Genomic DNA, 17,673 nt, shown 5'->3' with positions numbered 1-17,673 from the left:
GTCAGGGTTTAATTAATGTATGTTGTCATTAGAGGTTCTCACAAAAAGTGTCTCCAAACTTTATATACAGTCATTGGTCTAAAGTCGTCCAGCAGAAGATGCAGCTAAAGTGCGTAGGTTTTTTGTGTCTGTGTGTGATTCAATATGCTGTTTTGTGTTGCAGAGGCATGGGTGGAGAAGCCGTCGTTTGGCAAGTCTCTGGAGGAACACCTGAATATTAGTGGGAGAGAGATTGCCTTCCCCATCGAAGCTTGTGTCACCATGCTGTTAGAGTGTGGCATGCAAGAGGAGGTAAAGGGTACACACACACACACACACACACACACACACACACGGCCATCTTAAAGAACAGAGCTGCTGTTACTTCCAATAGTCAGTAAATAGTTTAAAGCTGACTTTATCTTACCTTGTCAGACTGGAAAGCTTATACTGGCTCTTATCTTCTTGCCCTTAAAATTGAAATTAAATTAAATTAAGGAAGAAGAGAGAGGGCAAGAAGCAACATCTTTGCAACAGGGAACAACATCGTTTGTGGGTTTTTAATGTTGAGTAAAATAAACAGTACCATGGCTGTGAGATTGAGGTTACTAATCATCTTTTACATGGTTTTGTTTGTGGTAATTAGATCAATTAAAGTCATATGGTTTGCTTTTGAAAGTAGGTGACAGTAAAATAAGTATAGCCTACAAAACATGTAAAACCACCAGTATGTTACTGTGTTATTTATCATCGACTGATGACGATCGACCGAAACAATAGAGACTATTACTTCTGTACAGCATTCATGCACAGGTAATGTTAGATCTGATAATTACACATGATTATGTGTTTCCTGTGTGTGGGCTGCAGGGCCTCTTCAGAGTGGCTCCGTCAGCCTCCAAGCTAAAGAAGCTGAAAGCATCCCTAGACTGTGGAGTTCTGGATGTGCAGGAGTACTCCTCCGACCCACACGCCATCGCAGGTGAACTACACCCACACAAATGCCTTGTTCAAAGACCATTTTCATAACAACAACCCCTACACTCTGTCATTGTAAGTCAGAAAAAAACATTGTAAAATACATCTATGTTAAAGGAAAATATTTTTACTCCACAACAGTTATTTTATGATGTGGAAATGTAATTTGCACTGTAAAAAGGTTTTTAGATTGATTTTGGCCCTAGTTGGCAGTTCAGTTACGAAGCAGTCTCCATCAGCTCTGCCCTCAGTGCTCATTTCATGAAGGCTTTTTGTTCTGATATTGCTGTCCATTTCACACATTAGCATGAAATCTGTGTTGAGCAATCTGAATCTGGCAGCTGCACTAGCTGCAAGGGCCTGCTGGAGGGGAGTGGAGATATGGGGCATGGCCTCTCCAGTACTCTGAAGAGAGAAAACAACCCTCCCCTCCTCTAACAAAAAAAGCTAACCAGTTTTTGCTCTCTCCCTGTTTTTTCTCACCCAAAGGGGCTCTGAAATCATACCTCCGTGAGCTCCCTGAGCCACTGATGACCACTGAACTTTATGATGAATGGATTCAGGCCTCCAAGTGAGTTGCTGTTTTCTTATTAAAAGCATTTTCTTGAATTATGCCATTAGCCACAATGAAAAATGGAAAATAGTCCAAAGTCCTTATACAAGGGGTATTAACTGCCAAAATGAAAACATTTATTAAGAAGTGGAGCAACAGTAAAACATAATGATTTTTTATTTCCCCAGCATTCAAGATATGGACAAGAGACTACAGGCATTAATGGCAGCATGTGAAAAACTCCCTATAGACAACTTGAACAATTTCAGGTCAGTCACTTTCCCATATCTTCTGTCCTATTATTTGAACATGTTCCCATGTGACCCTACTACTATAAAAAAAAAGAAAAGCATTAAGATGCCATAGCAGGAAAGTAAGATTTTGTTTACACGCCTGTCCAAGTCAGCATGATGTTTGTCAATATGAAAACCTTGGCAACATTTCACTGGCCTGCCAAGCTCTCTAATAAGACAAAAAGAGTCAAAGTGTCATTGATGCAAATTACCCTAAACCAGGCCCAGACAGTATAATCAAATTACAAAACCCTAGTACCATCAGTTTCAGCTGTGCATTTTCATTTCAACAAGCACCACCTACAGGCAAGGAAAGTAACAGCAGCAGCAGGTTTGAAAAGCAAAAATTCAGATATCACCACCTACATGTGAATAAAATAATAATAACACTGATCTTATTGAGCAGCAGGAGTAAGTTTGTGAATCAGTTACAATATGTGGGAAAAAGTAATTTATCATGACAATCATTAGCTCTGAGTTAGTAGATGTGTGTAGCTTAACAAGATGTCTGACAAAAAAGAGTAAATAAGGTATAAATGTATGCACTCTTTTATTTAAATCCCACAGATATCTTGTCAAATTCTTAGCCAAGCTAAGCGAGTACCAAGATGCAAACAAGATGACTCCTGGTAACATGGCTATTGTTCTCGGCCCTAACTTGCTTTGGACACACACTGAACCGTATGTATTTTTAACTATTTTACATGTATGGAATTCTTTTTGCACGGTTTGAATTTTTACCTAAACTTATCATATTAGTATTATACTGAAGTTCAGTTCTCTTCTTTCCAGGAACATGACTGAGATGATGACCACCATGTCCCTACAGATAGTTGGCATCATTGAGCCCATTATCCAGCATGCTGACTGGTTCTTCCCTGGAGGTGGGGATCACATACTATGTATGTAATATTGTAGTCAGGCTGGGCACCATATCAACTTTTATTGATCTTCCATTTCTGTAATTGTATAATGGGATTTTATTTTAAATATTGTAGGTTATGACCAACAATTTTGCCAGTTTTGTTGAAATTAACATATCAAAGCAGTTGTGAAGTCAGACTTCGTTTTGAAACACTTAACTTAATATATATATAGTTATATTAATTATGTGATATAATATTACTATACTTATTATTTGACTTTGACCTTTATTGTGATATATATAAACATCAGAAGTCTTGTGGTTATTGTGATTTTTTTTTCTTTTGCTCAGCCCTGTATGAATATGATGATGCCTTGTCAGTTCACATAAACATTACAAGAAACACAACACATCAACAACACCTACAATAAAATACACCACACAGTCATACAACAAACCAGATATAACACAACAAAAACATGTGAAGCATAATAAACTGTTCATGAGTACTGTACACATCATGATATCTGAGCATGATGTGTTTGAAGCTGCAACATTGTGTAACACCTAACTTAGGGCAGCAGTTCATGCTGTATTTGCTGTTTAAAGAATGTGTCTTCCCTATAATGGATCACTTCCTATTTGCACAAGTCTCATAAAGTACAAACATGGAGTTAAGTCTAGTCATATTCGTGATATTATTCATCATATTTTGTGGAGTAAAAGCTTGCAACAAAGCAGAATGTTACTCTCTCCAAAATAAGCATTAAGCGTTAAAGACCATTATAACTGTATTATTATACTGTATTAGACTGTATTTAGTGTGTAGGAATGCAGTTTTATGTCAGGATTTTATCTGTTTTGGATACTAGGCTATAACTCCCATTCTTAAAACTGGTAGACTGCAAATTACTTGTGTGCACTCAACACAGACCAACACATACACACACACAACACCACTGTAACTACTACTGCAAAAAGTATACTGTATGCTGATGGTGTGTCCGGTCCTCCCTCAGAGATTGAGTTCAACTTGACAGGCAGCTATGGCAGCCCGATCCACACCAACCACAACTCCAACTACAGCTCCATGCCCTCACCAGACATGGACCAATCTGAGCGCAAGCAGCCGCACGACCAGAGCCGACGCCCACTGAGCGTCGCCACTGACAACATGATGCTGGAGTTTTACAAGAAGGATGGGTATGATGCCAAGTGCATCCTTCTGCTACCTCTCACTCTCTCACTCTCTTTCTCCTTTCCTCCCACCCACGCCTCCTCTCAGGCATCTGATATTTAATTCTTGTATTTGAGGCCGGCAAACATGCACATTAAAAATCCATTACCTTGGTAAAGTTTTTCGCTCCAGTGACTCATATGCCTCCATATGCCACAGAGAGGCAAGGATTGTACTGGATATCTCACCTGTCGATAATTCTTGTGCACACAACTACATCCCCTAGTATCAGCATCATCATCAGGAGAAGAGAAGGCTTGAAAACTACTCTCGTTTGAATATGTGGGGCTGAATTGCCTTGAGTGGCATTGTCTCTATGGCAACGGGTTTCTGACGGAGGACTGCTGGTTATCTCTTTTTTTCTCAGGGAAATATTTCTTCAGTGCTATCTTACCATCCTCCCACACCTGGCTCCTCCTTCACAGTCTGGCTAGCACGTCACCTGGCCTGAGTCATTCATCCAGCCGGTGGAAAATCACTGGCAGAATTAGAAACGATGCTTTCACCAAAATATCCCCATCAAATTAAGGAAACGGCTGTAATGTTCTAGGCATCAATCTAAATCTGTGCATCCCATAATCAGCAACTATCACTACAGAGTGATAGAAAATAGCTTTTATCTATTTAGAGTAATGAGCAGCTTAGGAAAAAGAGTCTGCCCTGTCTGTGCGTTTGTGCGTTTCTAAGACCAAACAGGTTTAATTAGCAAAAACAAGCCTTTAATTGCCACTCAGTAGATAAGTGCAGGCTAGTTATGTGACCTGACCTTCGCTCCTGACCTCTGAAACATCACTTCTGCTCCTCCCTGCCACTGTGGATCTCATCTCCCCATCATATACATCATATTGAGTTACTGAGTGGTTTAAGTCTGGTATTGTGAACCATGTCTGCATTACTTCTGACCTCATATCCCTTTTGCCTCTGTTCCCCCTACTAATGCAGCATTAGGAAGATACAAAGGTACCGTATTCTGCCTTTTTCCCTCTTCTTTCCTTTCTACTCCCTCTCACCTCTTTCTTCATCATCATAATTTACTCTGTATATGTGTTTTGTCTCTAGCATGGGTGTCCGGGTTATGGATACCTCCTGGGTGTCCCGTAAGGGTTCATCCACGCTGGTACGCAAGGCCTCCTCCACCCCTCCAGGCATACAAGGCACCGGCTCTCCCGCAGACACACTCATCCCCGAGCAGCCTGGAGAGCTCGCCACCTCCCCATCCGCGACACCCCCACCTGGAGAAAGGGTTTGGTAAGTCACAGTGGAGACGCTGTCCCCCTCTTTTTCGTGCATCCACTCCTGTTCATTTTTATTATCACTGCCATCATTATCACCATCATTAACTTCCTCAGCTCTGTGTGATCAAGATCCTTGGCTGTGTTAATCATACTCCCATTTTTTGCAACACCTCTGTTATTTTTTTGTTAGTGTTATCTGTCAACACCTTCATGTCTCATTATGTTATTATTATGACTACTCACTCTCCACATTTCTTCACTTCTCCCTGTGGTTTGTCAGGTTGATATCACTGTGGGTAAAATTTTCAAAAGGATAATGTTATTCTTTGACTCTAACTCTGAAGGGTTTTAGTTCTAATACTGTTTGGAAGTTCTGTTTATGTACATGGCACTAAGCTTCAATCTGCAAGTCCTTTGCAAGCATGCTAATATTTCCAATATCCCATTGGTGTGGCTTGGCTTTCTCAGCTTTGGCAGTGAATTATTTCTTTTTCTGTTGACAATGATTTCACCATTTTTTGAAATGATTATCATAGTTAAACACATGAATAATCAACTCATGGTCGCTGGCTCTGCCTGTGTGGCAGACAAGAGATAATATGGCTTCTGGCTCGACTGGCTTTCCCCTCCTCTCCTGTGGCTCTTTCTGCCGATGAAAGGGTTTTGTGTCTGTTTCACACTGCCCTGGGCTGACTGCAGGACCTGCAATGCAAACAAGTCATATACTGTATGATTAGGGCAGATAGTATTTCCATATGCAGTAGATAGGAGATATTCAGTCATCAGCTCAGCTTGATAATATTGTAAACTGCAGACCAGCACTTTCACTGCAGAGACAGATCCTCACAGCTCCATGCAGTGTGCAGACACAAGGTGATCACAGAGGGAGTCCTCCACACTGTATTTTTTCATTTGGCAATAAAACTTTCTTTTCCTTTGCTTTTTCTTTGTGCTTGTCTTTGTATTTGCACTAAGCTGACTGTGTGCTGAGCTTGGTGCCCACCACCCACCCTAAAATGCAATTATTTTCTTATTTTTATTCTGTTTTTGGCTACAGAACAACTAACACACTAACACCATAATCATCAAAACAGCTTATCCTATATCGCTCCAATGCGTGTCCCTGTTCAATCACTAGAGCTGTTTCTTTTGTGCTGTCTATTCTCTTAATATCTACAGCTCAGACAACGTCTCGCCCAATCGGCCGGACACCTCTCATGCCCACCCACCCCCAGGGGAGGACCGGCCACCCCCCCCTTACCCCACCTCCTCTTGCCACACTGCCGCCCACCACTTCTATCCCAAACCCCCACCCTGCGCTCGCCCCGTGGCACCGGGTCCAGAGTCCCAGCCCCCTGGCTCACCCCCGCCCCCACTGCGCTGGTCTGGCTTCACTCCCCCCGCCCCGCCCCCTTCCTCCTCTTCTTCCTCCTCCTCCTCGTCACTTGACATCAATTCGAACCCCAAACCCAGCTGTCTGCACTTCCCTAAGCACAGCCCGCCTGGTGACATGTCGCATGCTCCCCCACCAGACACTAATGCTTCACCACTCTACATCAAAACCCCCTTGGTACTAACCCGCCATGACCAGTCCCTTGGCAACCCCCCTAGCCTCCCTTCATCCGCGCCCCCGCCCCCACCGTGGGCTGCCTGTCCATGTGCCCGAGAGAGAGGACCCCCCAGGCTGACTAGGTAAATACAACACACCCATGGCCACTATGGATGCACCACAGAGTGGCAGCTGTATCTCTCCTCTCCTCTAGCTCGCTAGCTTGCTTTTTTCCCCCTTCCCCTTCAAATTACATACCTCAGATTCTGTAACATTCAGGTTGTCCGGGGATGCCTCGCATGGCGGTTGCCTAGCAACTAAGGATGTTACTGGCTTATAGAGTGCTCGGTTTCATGCTGGTATTGAGTAGACGATAAATACATGGACAAAGCTGCATATGGCTATCAAATAGCATATGAATGTATTTATTCTACAGTTTGCAGTATTTTTTTTACTAACCAGCAGAAGGAAAACATCACGTTTTTAAGGAAGTAAAGATTTTATAGTATTGTAGTACCTTGTTTCGATTATGTCCTGGTGCAGTATATAATACCTTTATTAAGTATAAGCATCTTCCAGCTAGTCCCAAAGTGCTGAGTTTGTATAGAGTGACTGTGGCAGTTTCCTGACTCATAGGTCTTTGGTGTTACAACCATACAGGACAGCGTGATTCATTACTGCAAATCTTTGTCAGCTGTCAGAACAAGCTCGCTTGATAACGTTCATTTCTGTGATTTGATAACTCCATGACTTCCCATTCAGATGGCTTATTTTTTGGGGGGACACTGCTTAAAGGGACTGCAGGAGATCCCAGTTAATTAGATGTCAGATAATCCAAAATGTGACATCTGTGTGACAAAATGTGCTCTTTGTGGGTCTTGTATTTGCAATTATTGAGTATATCCTCATAGCAGACATTAATTACAGATATTCTTTCATCTTACAGTGAGAAGAGAATACAGTAATTGTGATGTAAATTAAGACGCAAAGAAATAAAAATAAACATATGTCAAATATCAATATCAAATGTTCCCATTACTGGTGTCTTATAACATAATTTTAACATAACTGGAGCTTGCTAAAACACCAAGATAGTTAATGCTGAGCTTAGTAAATCTATGTAGGTATTTGGGCACCATCACACAAGATGAAGATGAATAAGGTGGGTCCTTGATTAAGTGCATTCTATTGGCTGCATCTATGCTTACAGTATATAAAGTAGGTTTAGATTTAGTTGGTTATATCTTACATGCAGCATATCTGCACCTTCTTCACTACTGTCTGTACTGTAATAAAAAGATAAACCTACTGAACAAAGTTAATTGATGAGTTTCTGCCAAAAGAAGCATTCATGGTACTTCTTTATATTTGCTGGATATAAATATATACACCATGTGTTCACTAATGCAGGAAAGAATTCTTCAAGCTCAGTGGGTTTTGGTCAGGAATCCATCCTGAGATTGAAATCTTGTGAGTTCAGTTCAGATCCCAGCTGGGCTGTAGTTGAGTCAACATCATGGATTTCTTTTTAAATTACTATAAGCTCCTATATCTACAGAGAGGAAAGGAATTTAAAGTTTTGATTTTCTTAGAATAACTCAGAATACAACACGACTGACATGTGACATATCTATCCAATTGACTGCTTTTTACCGTTTTTTTATTCTATTAAAACTGAAATGTGTTATTATTTCTATAATGAATATATCATTATTATATCCATCTGGATTCATCTGGATATAATGATAGTGGTGAAATACTGATCTGGTTTGTCAGGCAACACCTGTCTGACTGGCATGCCAATGCCATTGAACTTAATTATTTGAGTAAAAAGAAAAAGTTCACATTCCCAATCCCTGATTGGTCAATGACATTTTCATCAATGAAAAAGACAAGAACTTCAAAAATGCAGCGCTAGATGTTCTGTCATCTTTGATGTAGTTTGAACATGCAAAAAGATTGTGTCTAAAACTGTTATTTAAGAGGTGGTTAAAAAGATGTGACACTGTTTGGTCTGTAAACACTTGCTTACCTTGATGTAACCTCGCTTATTTTCTGGGTTTCAGAAAACTTAGTAATGTTGGTAACAGTGTACTTAAACGTAGTCAAACACTCATAAGTGATAATGATGATGATGATGTGGTGGTGGTGGTGGTGGCTGTTGTAGCATTGAGGTAATGTACCTGAGGACAGTTGAAGACACTGTTTACAAACATACTTTGTCTGATACTATTCCAACACTAATGTCTGCCTGTCTTTTTCAGTTCATTGAAGAGTAAAGAGCTCTCCCCTGTAATTGGACACAAAGCCATCCAGGTGGCAGGTCCAACAGTCCCCCCCAGCAGTAGTCCTCAGAGCAGCATCCAGTCCCCCCACTCCACAGAGCACAGTCCACACACCCTGCGCAAAGGTCAGCACCTCTCTCAATCTGAGCTTACATTGGCTTTCTTCAGTTTAAGAGAATGCATTTTAATGTTTAAAAGGAGACAGTGATATGACTGTGTTGTGTGTTTCCAGGTTCCAAGAAGTTGGCCCCTGTGCCTCCCAAGGTCCCTTACGGCCAGTCTGGCGGGATGTCCGACCAGTCTACAGGTCAGCCGTCACCGGTCAGCCTGTCCCCCACACCTCCTAGCACCCCCTCCCCTTATGGACTGGTCTGCCCTCCAGGCCAAGTACCCCCATCCTCCCCTGGGCAGACCCCATTGGGGGCACCCCACTCCCTTTCGTCCCCACCCTCCCTGACTGGAACACTTACCAAGTCGCGGCCCGCCCCTAAGCCCAGGCAGAGACCCAGTCTGCCCCCTCCTCAGCCACCCACAGCCCCCCCGGGGCTCACTGGCCCAGCCATGGCCCCAGTTCCCCAGCCCCTGGAGCAGGGCCTCCTGGATGGACTGTCTCCTGGGGAGAGCATGTCTACAGGTAAACATCACCCCTTGGCAACAACACCCCCGCCGCCAACACAGGTGGGGCTGCAGCGGCCCTCTCTCAGACTCGCTGTTGCTCTGTCCAACGGAGACGGTGGACGAGTGTAGGACTCTGTAGGACTGTAGATGTAAAAGATACTTTTCCCCTTTATTGACTGTTCCCAAACGAATGTCTGAATGAATAAAAGTTGCCTTTAGACACAGATGCCTGAGAATGATACAATGTAAATATTAGCATTTCTGTGCTACTGTAGTGAGCATATCTCCTGACCTATGTATTCATTGCTTGTGTTATGTGATGATGTTTCTGGGTAATGTGTGGAAACATCAGAGAAGCATAGCTCGTCCTGCTTGTATGGAAGTTGCCATTAGATTCATCATGTGCTCTCTGTTTATCTGTGTTACCCAGACCCTCACTTGACAGAGGTAGGTCAGAGGCTAACACAGTTCACACCAGTCCAGTCTCTCTTACTGCGTAGCAGGCATGGAAACCAAGGCAGACAAACCCCTAATTATATCTACAGTATGATGTTCTGATGATGAGGTGTTCTGTCATTATATATCAATCATTCTGTCACTTTGTTATATTTATCATTCTCTTGTTCCCCCTGCTACTATTGTGTACCTTGCAGCTGTGTGAGGCCAGGGATTCAGTGTGGGCTAAGTGTGAGGGGGACTTTTAGGGTAAGCCAGACCGTCCCTGCCCCATGCGCTCCATCTCACTGCCTGGCCTCGTGCTGTGGCTGCCTCTGGGGTCTCCTGCAGCCTGTCTCAAACATACCTACCAGTAGCTCTCAATCAGAACATTTTCCCTATTTCCTCTTAGCAGGTTGACATTATTGACTCTTCGCATGGTGTTGTAGTTCAAGCAATAATGCATGGCTTAAGGACTTCCCAGAGTGCACCACACTGCGCTCACATTGCAGATGCCGTTGCTTACAAAAGTCCATCTTAAGGCCCCCCTCTTTTCCTTCCCCGTTCCCAGCCCTATGCCAGCAGACACCCTCCTCTAACGTGCCTGCCACCGGTATTGGGGGGCCACAGGTAACCCCCACCCCTCCTTTGGCAGGTTCATTGCTTTTTATAACCTCTGCTCCCTCTTACTACACTGCCACGCTCCATCTCATTCCTACACAGCAGTAGTCACCAGTCTCTGCTTGGACCTGCTGCTTTCAGTAAATGCAGCAGCACATTAGAATACCGATATGTAAAGCATATACAGTATCTGGTCCTCGTGAGATTTCCATTGTTACTTCAAGCCCACTTGGTGTCTTGGTGCCATTTTTCCACCGAGTTCCACACACATCTTGTTGCCTCTGTGTTGGTTTATCTGGCATTGTTGTAAACGTGTACAGTAATGTGTCATTGTGCAGTCATTTTGACCTGTTATTGTATTTTATCTGACAAAATATCTGTTGTTGTTGTTGTCTCAAAAGACACAAAAAGCTGTGAGATGCCACACTAGTTGCTACGTTTGTTCAGGTGTGACTAGCAACACACTGAAAACCTCCCTATGTAGAATGTGAAGCACATGTAATCTACTGATTACTTAAATCAGGACAGACATCATATGCCACTTACCATGAGTTCAGACTCAAAAAGATTAATATTATTTCTGCTCTCTTCCGTTTTTACACCTCATTATCATCATCATATGCCCTCTTCTCCTCCTCCTCTTGCTCATCATCACCATTTTCACCATTCTGCTCATCATACTCACCTTCCCCACCATGCTCACCATTAGATATCTTCAATTATGAAATCCCCTCCATCAATGTCAATCTGGACAGCCTCATCGATGAGTTCAGCGGTGCCCCTTGCAGGAGGTCCGTGGCAGTGACAGACTCTCCAGAGGGGGACGCTGTGCCTGAGGAGGAGCCCCAGAGCACCACTCTATGACCTATGACCCTAAGGCATCACAGCTTACCAGCACCCCTATGGCTGTACATACTTTTAACTGTCGCCACCAAGGCCTGATGGAAACACACATTGGCCTCACCAATGCCCACCTGAAACCAGAACTCGAACACATCTGCTACAAGCTGCAAAGAAACTGATATCTTACAACTGCTCGCTAGTACATAAATGTGACTACAAAAAAACCCACCACAATGCCATAGTGGAGGAACAGTTGCCTTTAGGAGGAAAGACTGGAATATAGATGAGTATTACATTAATTAAAAAGATTTTTTTTTCCTGCTTTGCTTTGTTCATCTTTGTTGTTTGATGCAGTGGTCTGTGTTTCTGTGAGTTTTTCAATTTCTTTTTGCCTTATTGGAACATGCAATCAAATTGCAATATGATATTTACAAGTTGTACAACTTTTGGTTAGGGAGACTCCTGACAAGCCTGACATGGTTAGGAGCAAAGCCCATCCTCAGGGTGAATCAGAGAGACTGAGTGAGAGAGTAGTCTGGTTATATTGCTCACAGGGTATTCAAGCTTTGTGCACATTAGGAAAATGCTGAGCCCTGGAGACACGTTTTGCATGCAGTTTAATGCTTATTGTCACACCAAGTCTTTACTTCCCCTCTTCTATCACATATTACAACTGTTGTTCTTTATCTTACATTTACCTTAATACAGGTAAACTCACTTTAACTCACTTTATACCAGCACAGTACGAGAAGAATGTTACTGTAAATTAACTGTTTTGAACTTGCTCTTATTCAGTTTTGAAGAAAGCACCATGATGTGTTTGCATGACAAACCAATATGAACAAACTGCTTCGGATCAAGGGCCTCAGAATGGCAGTGTTTTATTTTGTGTGAGTGTTTCTGTTGTTGTTGTCCTTGGAGAGTAAATTTAGACCACCCATGTACTGTTACAGTTTGATGATAATGGATGGATGACTACACTGCCTTTAGGTTTGTATGATTCTCTCTCTTAACCTTGTTTCAAGTGCTTCAGGTTCAGTGACCTTTGACCCCTAGTGTAAATACAAAGACTGTACATAAATTGATGTATATAAATCTGAGAGGAAAAGTATATGTAAAATGCATATCTTGAATATATATAATAATAATATATGTGCTGATATTTATCATGTGTAGAAAATGTAATGATTAAAAATGTTATTTTTGTCCCTGCACACAATGAACAGGTTTACTGAAGATTCATAATGTTTCTCTTTAACACCTGGTAACAACGATGCTGCAGCAGAAATGCAGAATGTTATTTCTGCTAGAAATCAATTGTGGTCTTTTAAATTCTGTCTCCTGAGCTTTAACTTCAAACATGCTAGAGCACTAATGAGTTGCACACTAATGCCCTATCTTTTCTTTTTCTTTTTAATCAGTTATTCAACAAATTCCTGTGCAAATAATTTGATTACTTTGAGCACACTTGGACCATTTAATGAATTCATAATGAGGATAAATGTAGTTCTAAGCTTATATTGTTGGACTGACTATAGCGAAGTAAAAATATGTGCTCATTCTATTAGAAAAGCGTAGTCAAATCTAACGCACCTGAAGTATCACTTCCAAAGCTGAAAATTGTTGTGTCATTTGTTGTTATACTCCCCACAGAAAATTAATTAGAGGTATTTAAAATTAATCAGATAACAGATGTTGCAGTGTCACATTTTTAATTCCATACAAAATGTCTTAGGACAATAATTTTGTCAATTAAAGTGCAATTACAGTGTTTACTGATCCACCTCAGCCCAAAAAGTGATCAAAGTCACCCTTCCCAAACATACTGAAAAAAAGCCATTCATTTTATTGCAAAGTAATTGATTTTTTTTAAGTTTGTTTTATGTGTGAGTTTACTTCTGACATAATGAATTCTAGATTAACCTCTCTCCAAAAGTGATCTGTATGCCTCAGTGTGTGTTCTCAATGGACTATGTTTATGAAGATTATGGTGACGTTGATAATTATATTGATAGTTGTGGTGATTATACTGTATGACAACAATTGCAAGTGCCCTCACATTGGTTGTTATTTTGGAACTATAGGCATAATTAATGTGTACTAGAGGTTTTATTTTCTGTGCTGGATCCATACATTTAAATAAGGAGGCAGGGGTATCTCTCTCTCTGTGCAGACTGAATGTGACTCACTCAGATTTCAAACGGTAGGCTACCTGATTTTGTATAACTTGTATTTGGATGAAAGTTAATTAGGGCCTGTTGGCATGTATTATTATCAGTGCAGGGCGGTATTACTGTAATGCTTTTGTGCATCATAACTGGAATTTACAGTCACCTAAAAGCATGCATTCATTTTCATTAGGTGTGATTATTATGCTGCTGAAAAGAAAGAAAAAAAAACATCTGTACCCTCCCCCAAAACACAAGTCATAATTTCATCACATACAGTAAATCTAGTAAATTAACTTTTCAGCTGTTTTCAAGAGCATATCCCATAGAAGCCACCTTTTGCACCAAATGGTACACTGTTACATAGTTTTGTCAAGCATTTTTACTTCTGTGGAACTACATTTGTCTCAGCTCATCTCACCACCACGTATGTCAGTCTAAAGTAAAGCTCAATTTGTTTACATTTTGTGTGTGTGGGGGGGGGATTTAAATGAGAAAAAAAGGAAAATCTGAAGAAGTGTCATGCATGTGCTTAGATAGTCTTTTGATAATCCACATTTTGTGTCAATCACTGTCATTTTAGGGATGGTAAGAGGGGTAAAATGTAAAGATGGACTCAAGAGAATGTGGATCACAATAAATGGTCCTTTGTGGGTTTTTTAGCAATACGGTAAAGGAGTGGATGTTGCCTGTGGATGTACTGCCTCCTTCTGCTTTCACTACCAGTGTACAAACAAAACCTGCCGCTTGTCAAGCCCACCATGCCCACCCCTTCCTCCTCTGCTTAGCATATCAAGTGGAACACAGTGTGTACTGTGAAGCCTACCTGCAATCCTTATCAGAATGTCAGAAATAAATATATATATTAAACTCTACATTTGTAATAATCTCACCTGGTCCATGTGGGTTTTATTTCAGTGTTTGTTTCTAGAAAAATATCCATTTTAAAATTGGACAGCTGATGTTGCTTGATGACAGAACTATTATTTAAGACTTTTCTCTGCCCATGAATTGTCACTGTTGAAGGAAACATGCCCTGGAGGCAGTGGTGGAAAGTAACTAAGTACAATTTTTAGGTATTTGTACTTTACTTGCATTTTATTCAACTCTATACTTCTACTCCAGTACATTTTAGAGGAAAATGTACTTTTTACTCAACTACAATCATCTGCCAGCTATATTTAGTAGTAACTCTTCAGATTAAGATTTTTAAGAGCATATAAAATACAACATTTTGTGAAAAAGTAGACCAGTGGTTGACCTCTTACAAAAATAAGTGTCTAGTTGGGGCTTATCGTCATGTTTCACATGGTTTCATTTAAATAACTGTTCGAGACTCAGAGAGGTAAAAGTATCCAATATTTCACAAAATAACCAAGATTAGAGAAAAGTCCCAAAAGAAATAAAAACAGATTTGTGCATCAGAATTTAGTTTTGTATTCTTTCCTCTCCCATGAATCATCTCACAACCTCTCAGATTTATCTTGTGGCTCCACATCAACCAGCTACAACAGTAACATGCTGCTTATGTGTTGATGCATCAGTATTAACAATATAATAATATCATATATTATAATATATCAGTCACAGGGAGCATTTTACTGCACAACCAGTACTTTTACTTTGATACTAAGTACATTTTGCTGATAATACTTCTGTACTTAGGTTTTTAATGCAGGACTTTTACTTATAATGGAGTATTTTTACATTGTAAAGGATCTGAGTACTTCTTCTACCACTACCTGGTGTTATCAGGTAACACCAGGTAGTGGTGGAACCTCAAAGAAGAAGCCTCTTCGTGTGTGTAACCTGTAGGACTGGCCCAGCAGGATGGCTGAAGGCTTGCCACAGGAGGAAACTAGGAGTGTACACGTTTGTCAGGATGGTCATGATACTGACAAAGCCCATTCTGAAAACTAGCACTTCATTTATTGTGAATCTACATTCCACGTTGCATAATGCAGGTCTCTCCGTCTCAATCTGGTTTCTTAAAGAGTCAGTGGTAATCTAATGCTACAGTCCTTCAGTGTATCTCCTTACAGCAATCAACCAGGCACATCTCACCCCTACCTGCTAGTCTATCTCCTTCAAACTGCCACAGGTACATCAATTATTTCTTACTGAAAGTTTTAAAGGTGGCTCTGTTTACACCTTCTTTGTAAACACTACAAGGGGGATCCAGTCACGTTGTTGTATGTTACCTTTTTATGGCAGAACTGCTCATCACTGAGGGGTCTCTATCTGCATATTAAACATGTTTTTACATTTGATCAGCATGTGTAAAATTAAAGTTTAAAATGGAAATTGTGTGAGAATGTTTTTTTAAATGTCTGACATCTTTCCTTGTGATGTAAGGAGGAGAGTAGGTCTGTCAACATGATACCCCATGACTGTTTTAACAGGTCTTTACTATAACATTTTGCCTGCTCACTAAGCCAAGCTCATGTCTCGCTGACAAAATGTAACCCCTTTTTTTTAGGACATATGCAGACACACGAAATAATCCTGCAGTAGCTCTGCAATTTATAGTTTTTGCCCACAAAGTTGTTGTCTGCTGTTTGGAAACAACAGGGTAACACAGCAATGACTTGAGCTGCTTTAACAGCAATGGGATTATAGTGTTAATTTTTTTACTGCATTTTTTTTTCAGGCAAACATTTATTAAACACTTACTGTTGAAATTATAATTATAATTTCAAAACGTCCACTCTCCTTGGATTTAGAAACTTTTGGATGTGCTTTGAAATTGTTAAAATGTCCTGCATGTCTCTCCTCATAAAACAGGTAGAACATGTCACAGACAGGAATGCAAAACAAAAGACTTTGCTGTCAAGGCTTTCCTAACCTTTACTTTGCTGTTGCTTGGTAATGCCCATTAAGGACATGGGCATGCCTTTAAACTTCCTGACTTGTCTTTAAAATCAGGAAAGAAAATGACAATAGGCTACCTGATCACATCTTAAAACCACGTTGCAAACTAAAGTATACCTTAATACTAAATTATACATTTTCAGTGGATTGATTATTCACTTAAATGCACCTGATTATTATGATCAGTAAAACAAATAAACAGTTTCACACACTCCATTGCATAGTAGATAAGCTTCTTGATTCCCTGGATGACAAGATGTTTGATGTCAATTCATCATTCAATATTGGCACTTCATAATCCAGACATATATCACTGGGCTATGCCAACAAAATCCAGGGTAAAGTTGCAGCCACCAGTGCGAATACAGTAAATACTGACAACAAAACGAACAGGCATCGTGCAGCTGTGCAAATCCTGCGCCTTCGCCTGCGCTGGGGTCGAACCACAGTCATCACAACGCTGAGCGCGTCGTCTTCAGTCATGGGTCGCCCTTGAGCGCTTATGGTAAAGATCTGAGATGCATTATGGCTGGGGCTGATCAACCTCTGTCGACGGACTCGTTCAGACATCCACCTAAAGCAGTGAGCAATCCAATTAACTCCCCTCGGTAAACTGCCCCAGTAGGCACGCCGTGCGCTCTGCTCTCCCAGTGCCAGAGGGAGAGGCACCTTTAGTGTCTGCGCTTCATCTGGATCATTGTCCGTCGCGAGGGACACCAGCGCTTCCTTTTGTTTCTTGATGAATGTAAGATGTCGGCAGATAGGGCAAGCAATAGTGTCTCTGATGTTCCCATCGCTGTTGATGCTGACCAGCGTTTTGACCAGACAATCATGGCAGAATACATGTCCGCAGCTCAGAGTCCTCTCCGTGCCCGACAGACACTCATAGCATACTGGACACTCTCGTGCGTCCTCCTGGCTATCTTCCTTGTAAAATGCCATAGAAGGAAAAATAACTACTGTAGCAAAAGAGCTGAGAAATTATTTAGACTACAAGTAGATTCCTCGGTAAATGTAGTGTGAAGTTTTTTTTTTCTCTCAGCGCATGACTTTCTTTACTATTGGCTATGGGTGGAGACGAGAGCTGCGCCTTGTAAAACAGGGCCTGCCACCTGTGGCTGCAGTGACTTGACTGATTGTCCC

General features: G+C 41.3%; 2 protein-coding genes across 10 annotated transcripts in view; one reads left to right on the top strand and one right to left on the bottom strand.

The window, feature by feature from the left end:
- The window catches only part of arhgap44a (Rho GTPase activating protein 44a), a 28,074-nt gene extending 13,526 nt beyond the window's left edge, over positions 1-14,548 (top strand). The window contains exons 10-23 of one of the 9 annotated variants that reach the window (XM_044181784.1): positions 164-291; positions 850-961; positions 1,447-1,528; positions 1,699-1,779; positions 2,371-2,484; positions 2,596-2,687; positions 3,688-3,871; positions 4,848-4,865; positions 4,965-5,153; positions 6,320-6,832; positions 8,954-9,099; positions 9,207-9,281; positions 10,246-10,297; positions 11,358-11,489. In XM_044181784.1, coding sequence (XP_044037719.1) covers positions 164-291; positions 850-961; positions 1,447-1,528; positions 1,699-1,779; positions 2,371-2,484; positions 2,596-2,687; positions 3,688-3,871; positions 4,848-4,865; positions 4,965-5,153; positions 6,320-6,832; positions 8,954-9,099; positions 9,207-9,281; positions 10,246-10,253 — 1,742 coding nt within the window. In that variant the 3' untranslated portion in view covers positions 10,254-10,297; positions 11,358-11,489. Of the gene's footprint in view, positions 1-163; positions 292-849; positions 962-1,446; positions 1,529-1,698; positions 1,780-2,370; positions 2,485-2,595; positions 2,688-3,687; positions 3,872-4,847; positions 4,866-4,964; positions 5,154-6,319; positions 6,833-8,953; positions 9,100-9,206 lie in introns of all 9 variants that reach the window. The other 8 variants (XM_044181780.1, XR_006376255.1, XM_044181781.1 and 5 more) reach the window with 8 other exon arrangements.
- Positions 14,549-16,698: 2,150 nt separating this feature from the next.
- On the bottom strand, positions 16,699-17,673 carry LOC122869130 (RING finger protein 222). Its single transcript, XM_044181786.1, has one exon. The coding sequence runs from the start codon at positions 17,470-17,472 to the stop codon at positions 16,849-16,851; it is 624 nt and encodes a 207-aa protein (XP_044037721.1). The 5' UTR covers positions 17,473-17,673; the 3' UTR covers positions 16,699-16,848.

The sequence above is a fragment of the Siniperca chuatsi genome, linkage group LG21, assembly GCF_020085105.1.
Source record: "Siniperca chuatsi isolate FFG_IHB_CAS linkage group LG21, ASM2008510v1, whole genome shotgun sequence".
NCBI classification, from domain to species: domain Eukaryota; kingdom Metazoa; phylum Chordata; class Actinopteri; order Centrarchiformes; family Sinipercidae; genus Siniperca; species Siniperca chuatsi.
Note: the sequence above shows the minus strand (reverse complement) of the source record. Positions and strands in the feature narration are given on the sequence as shown.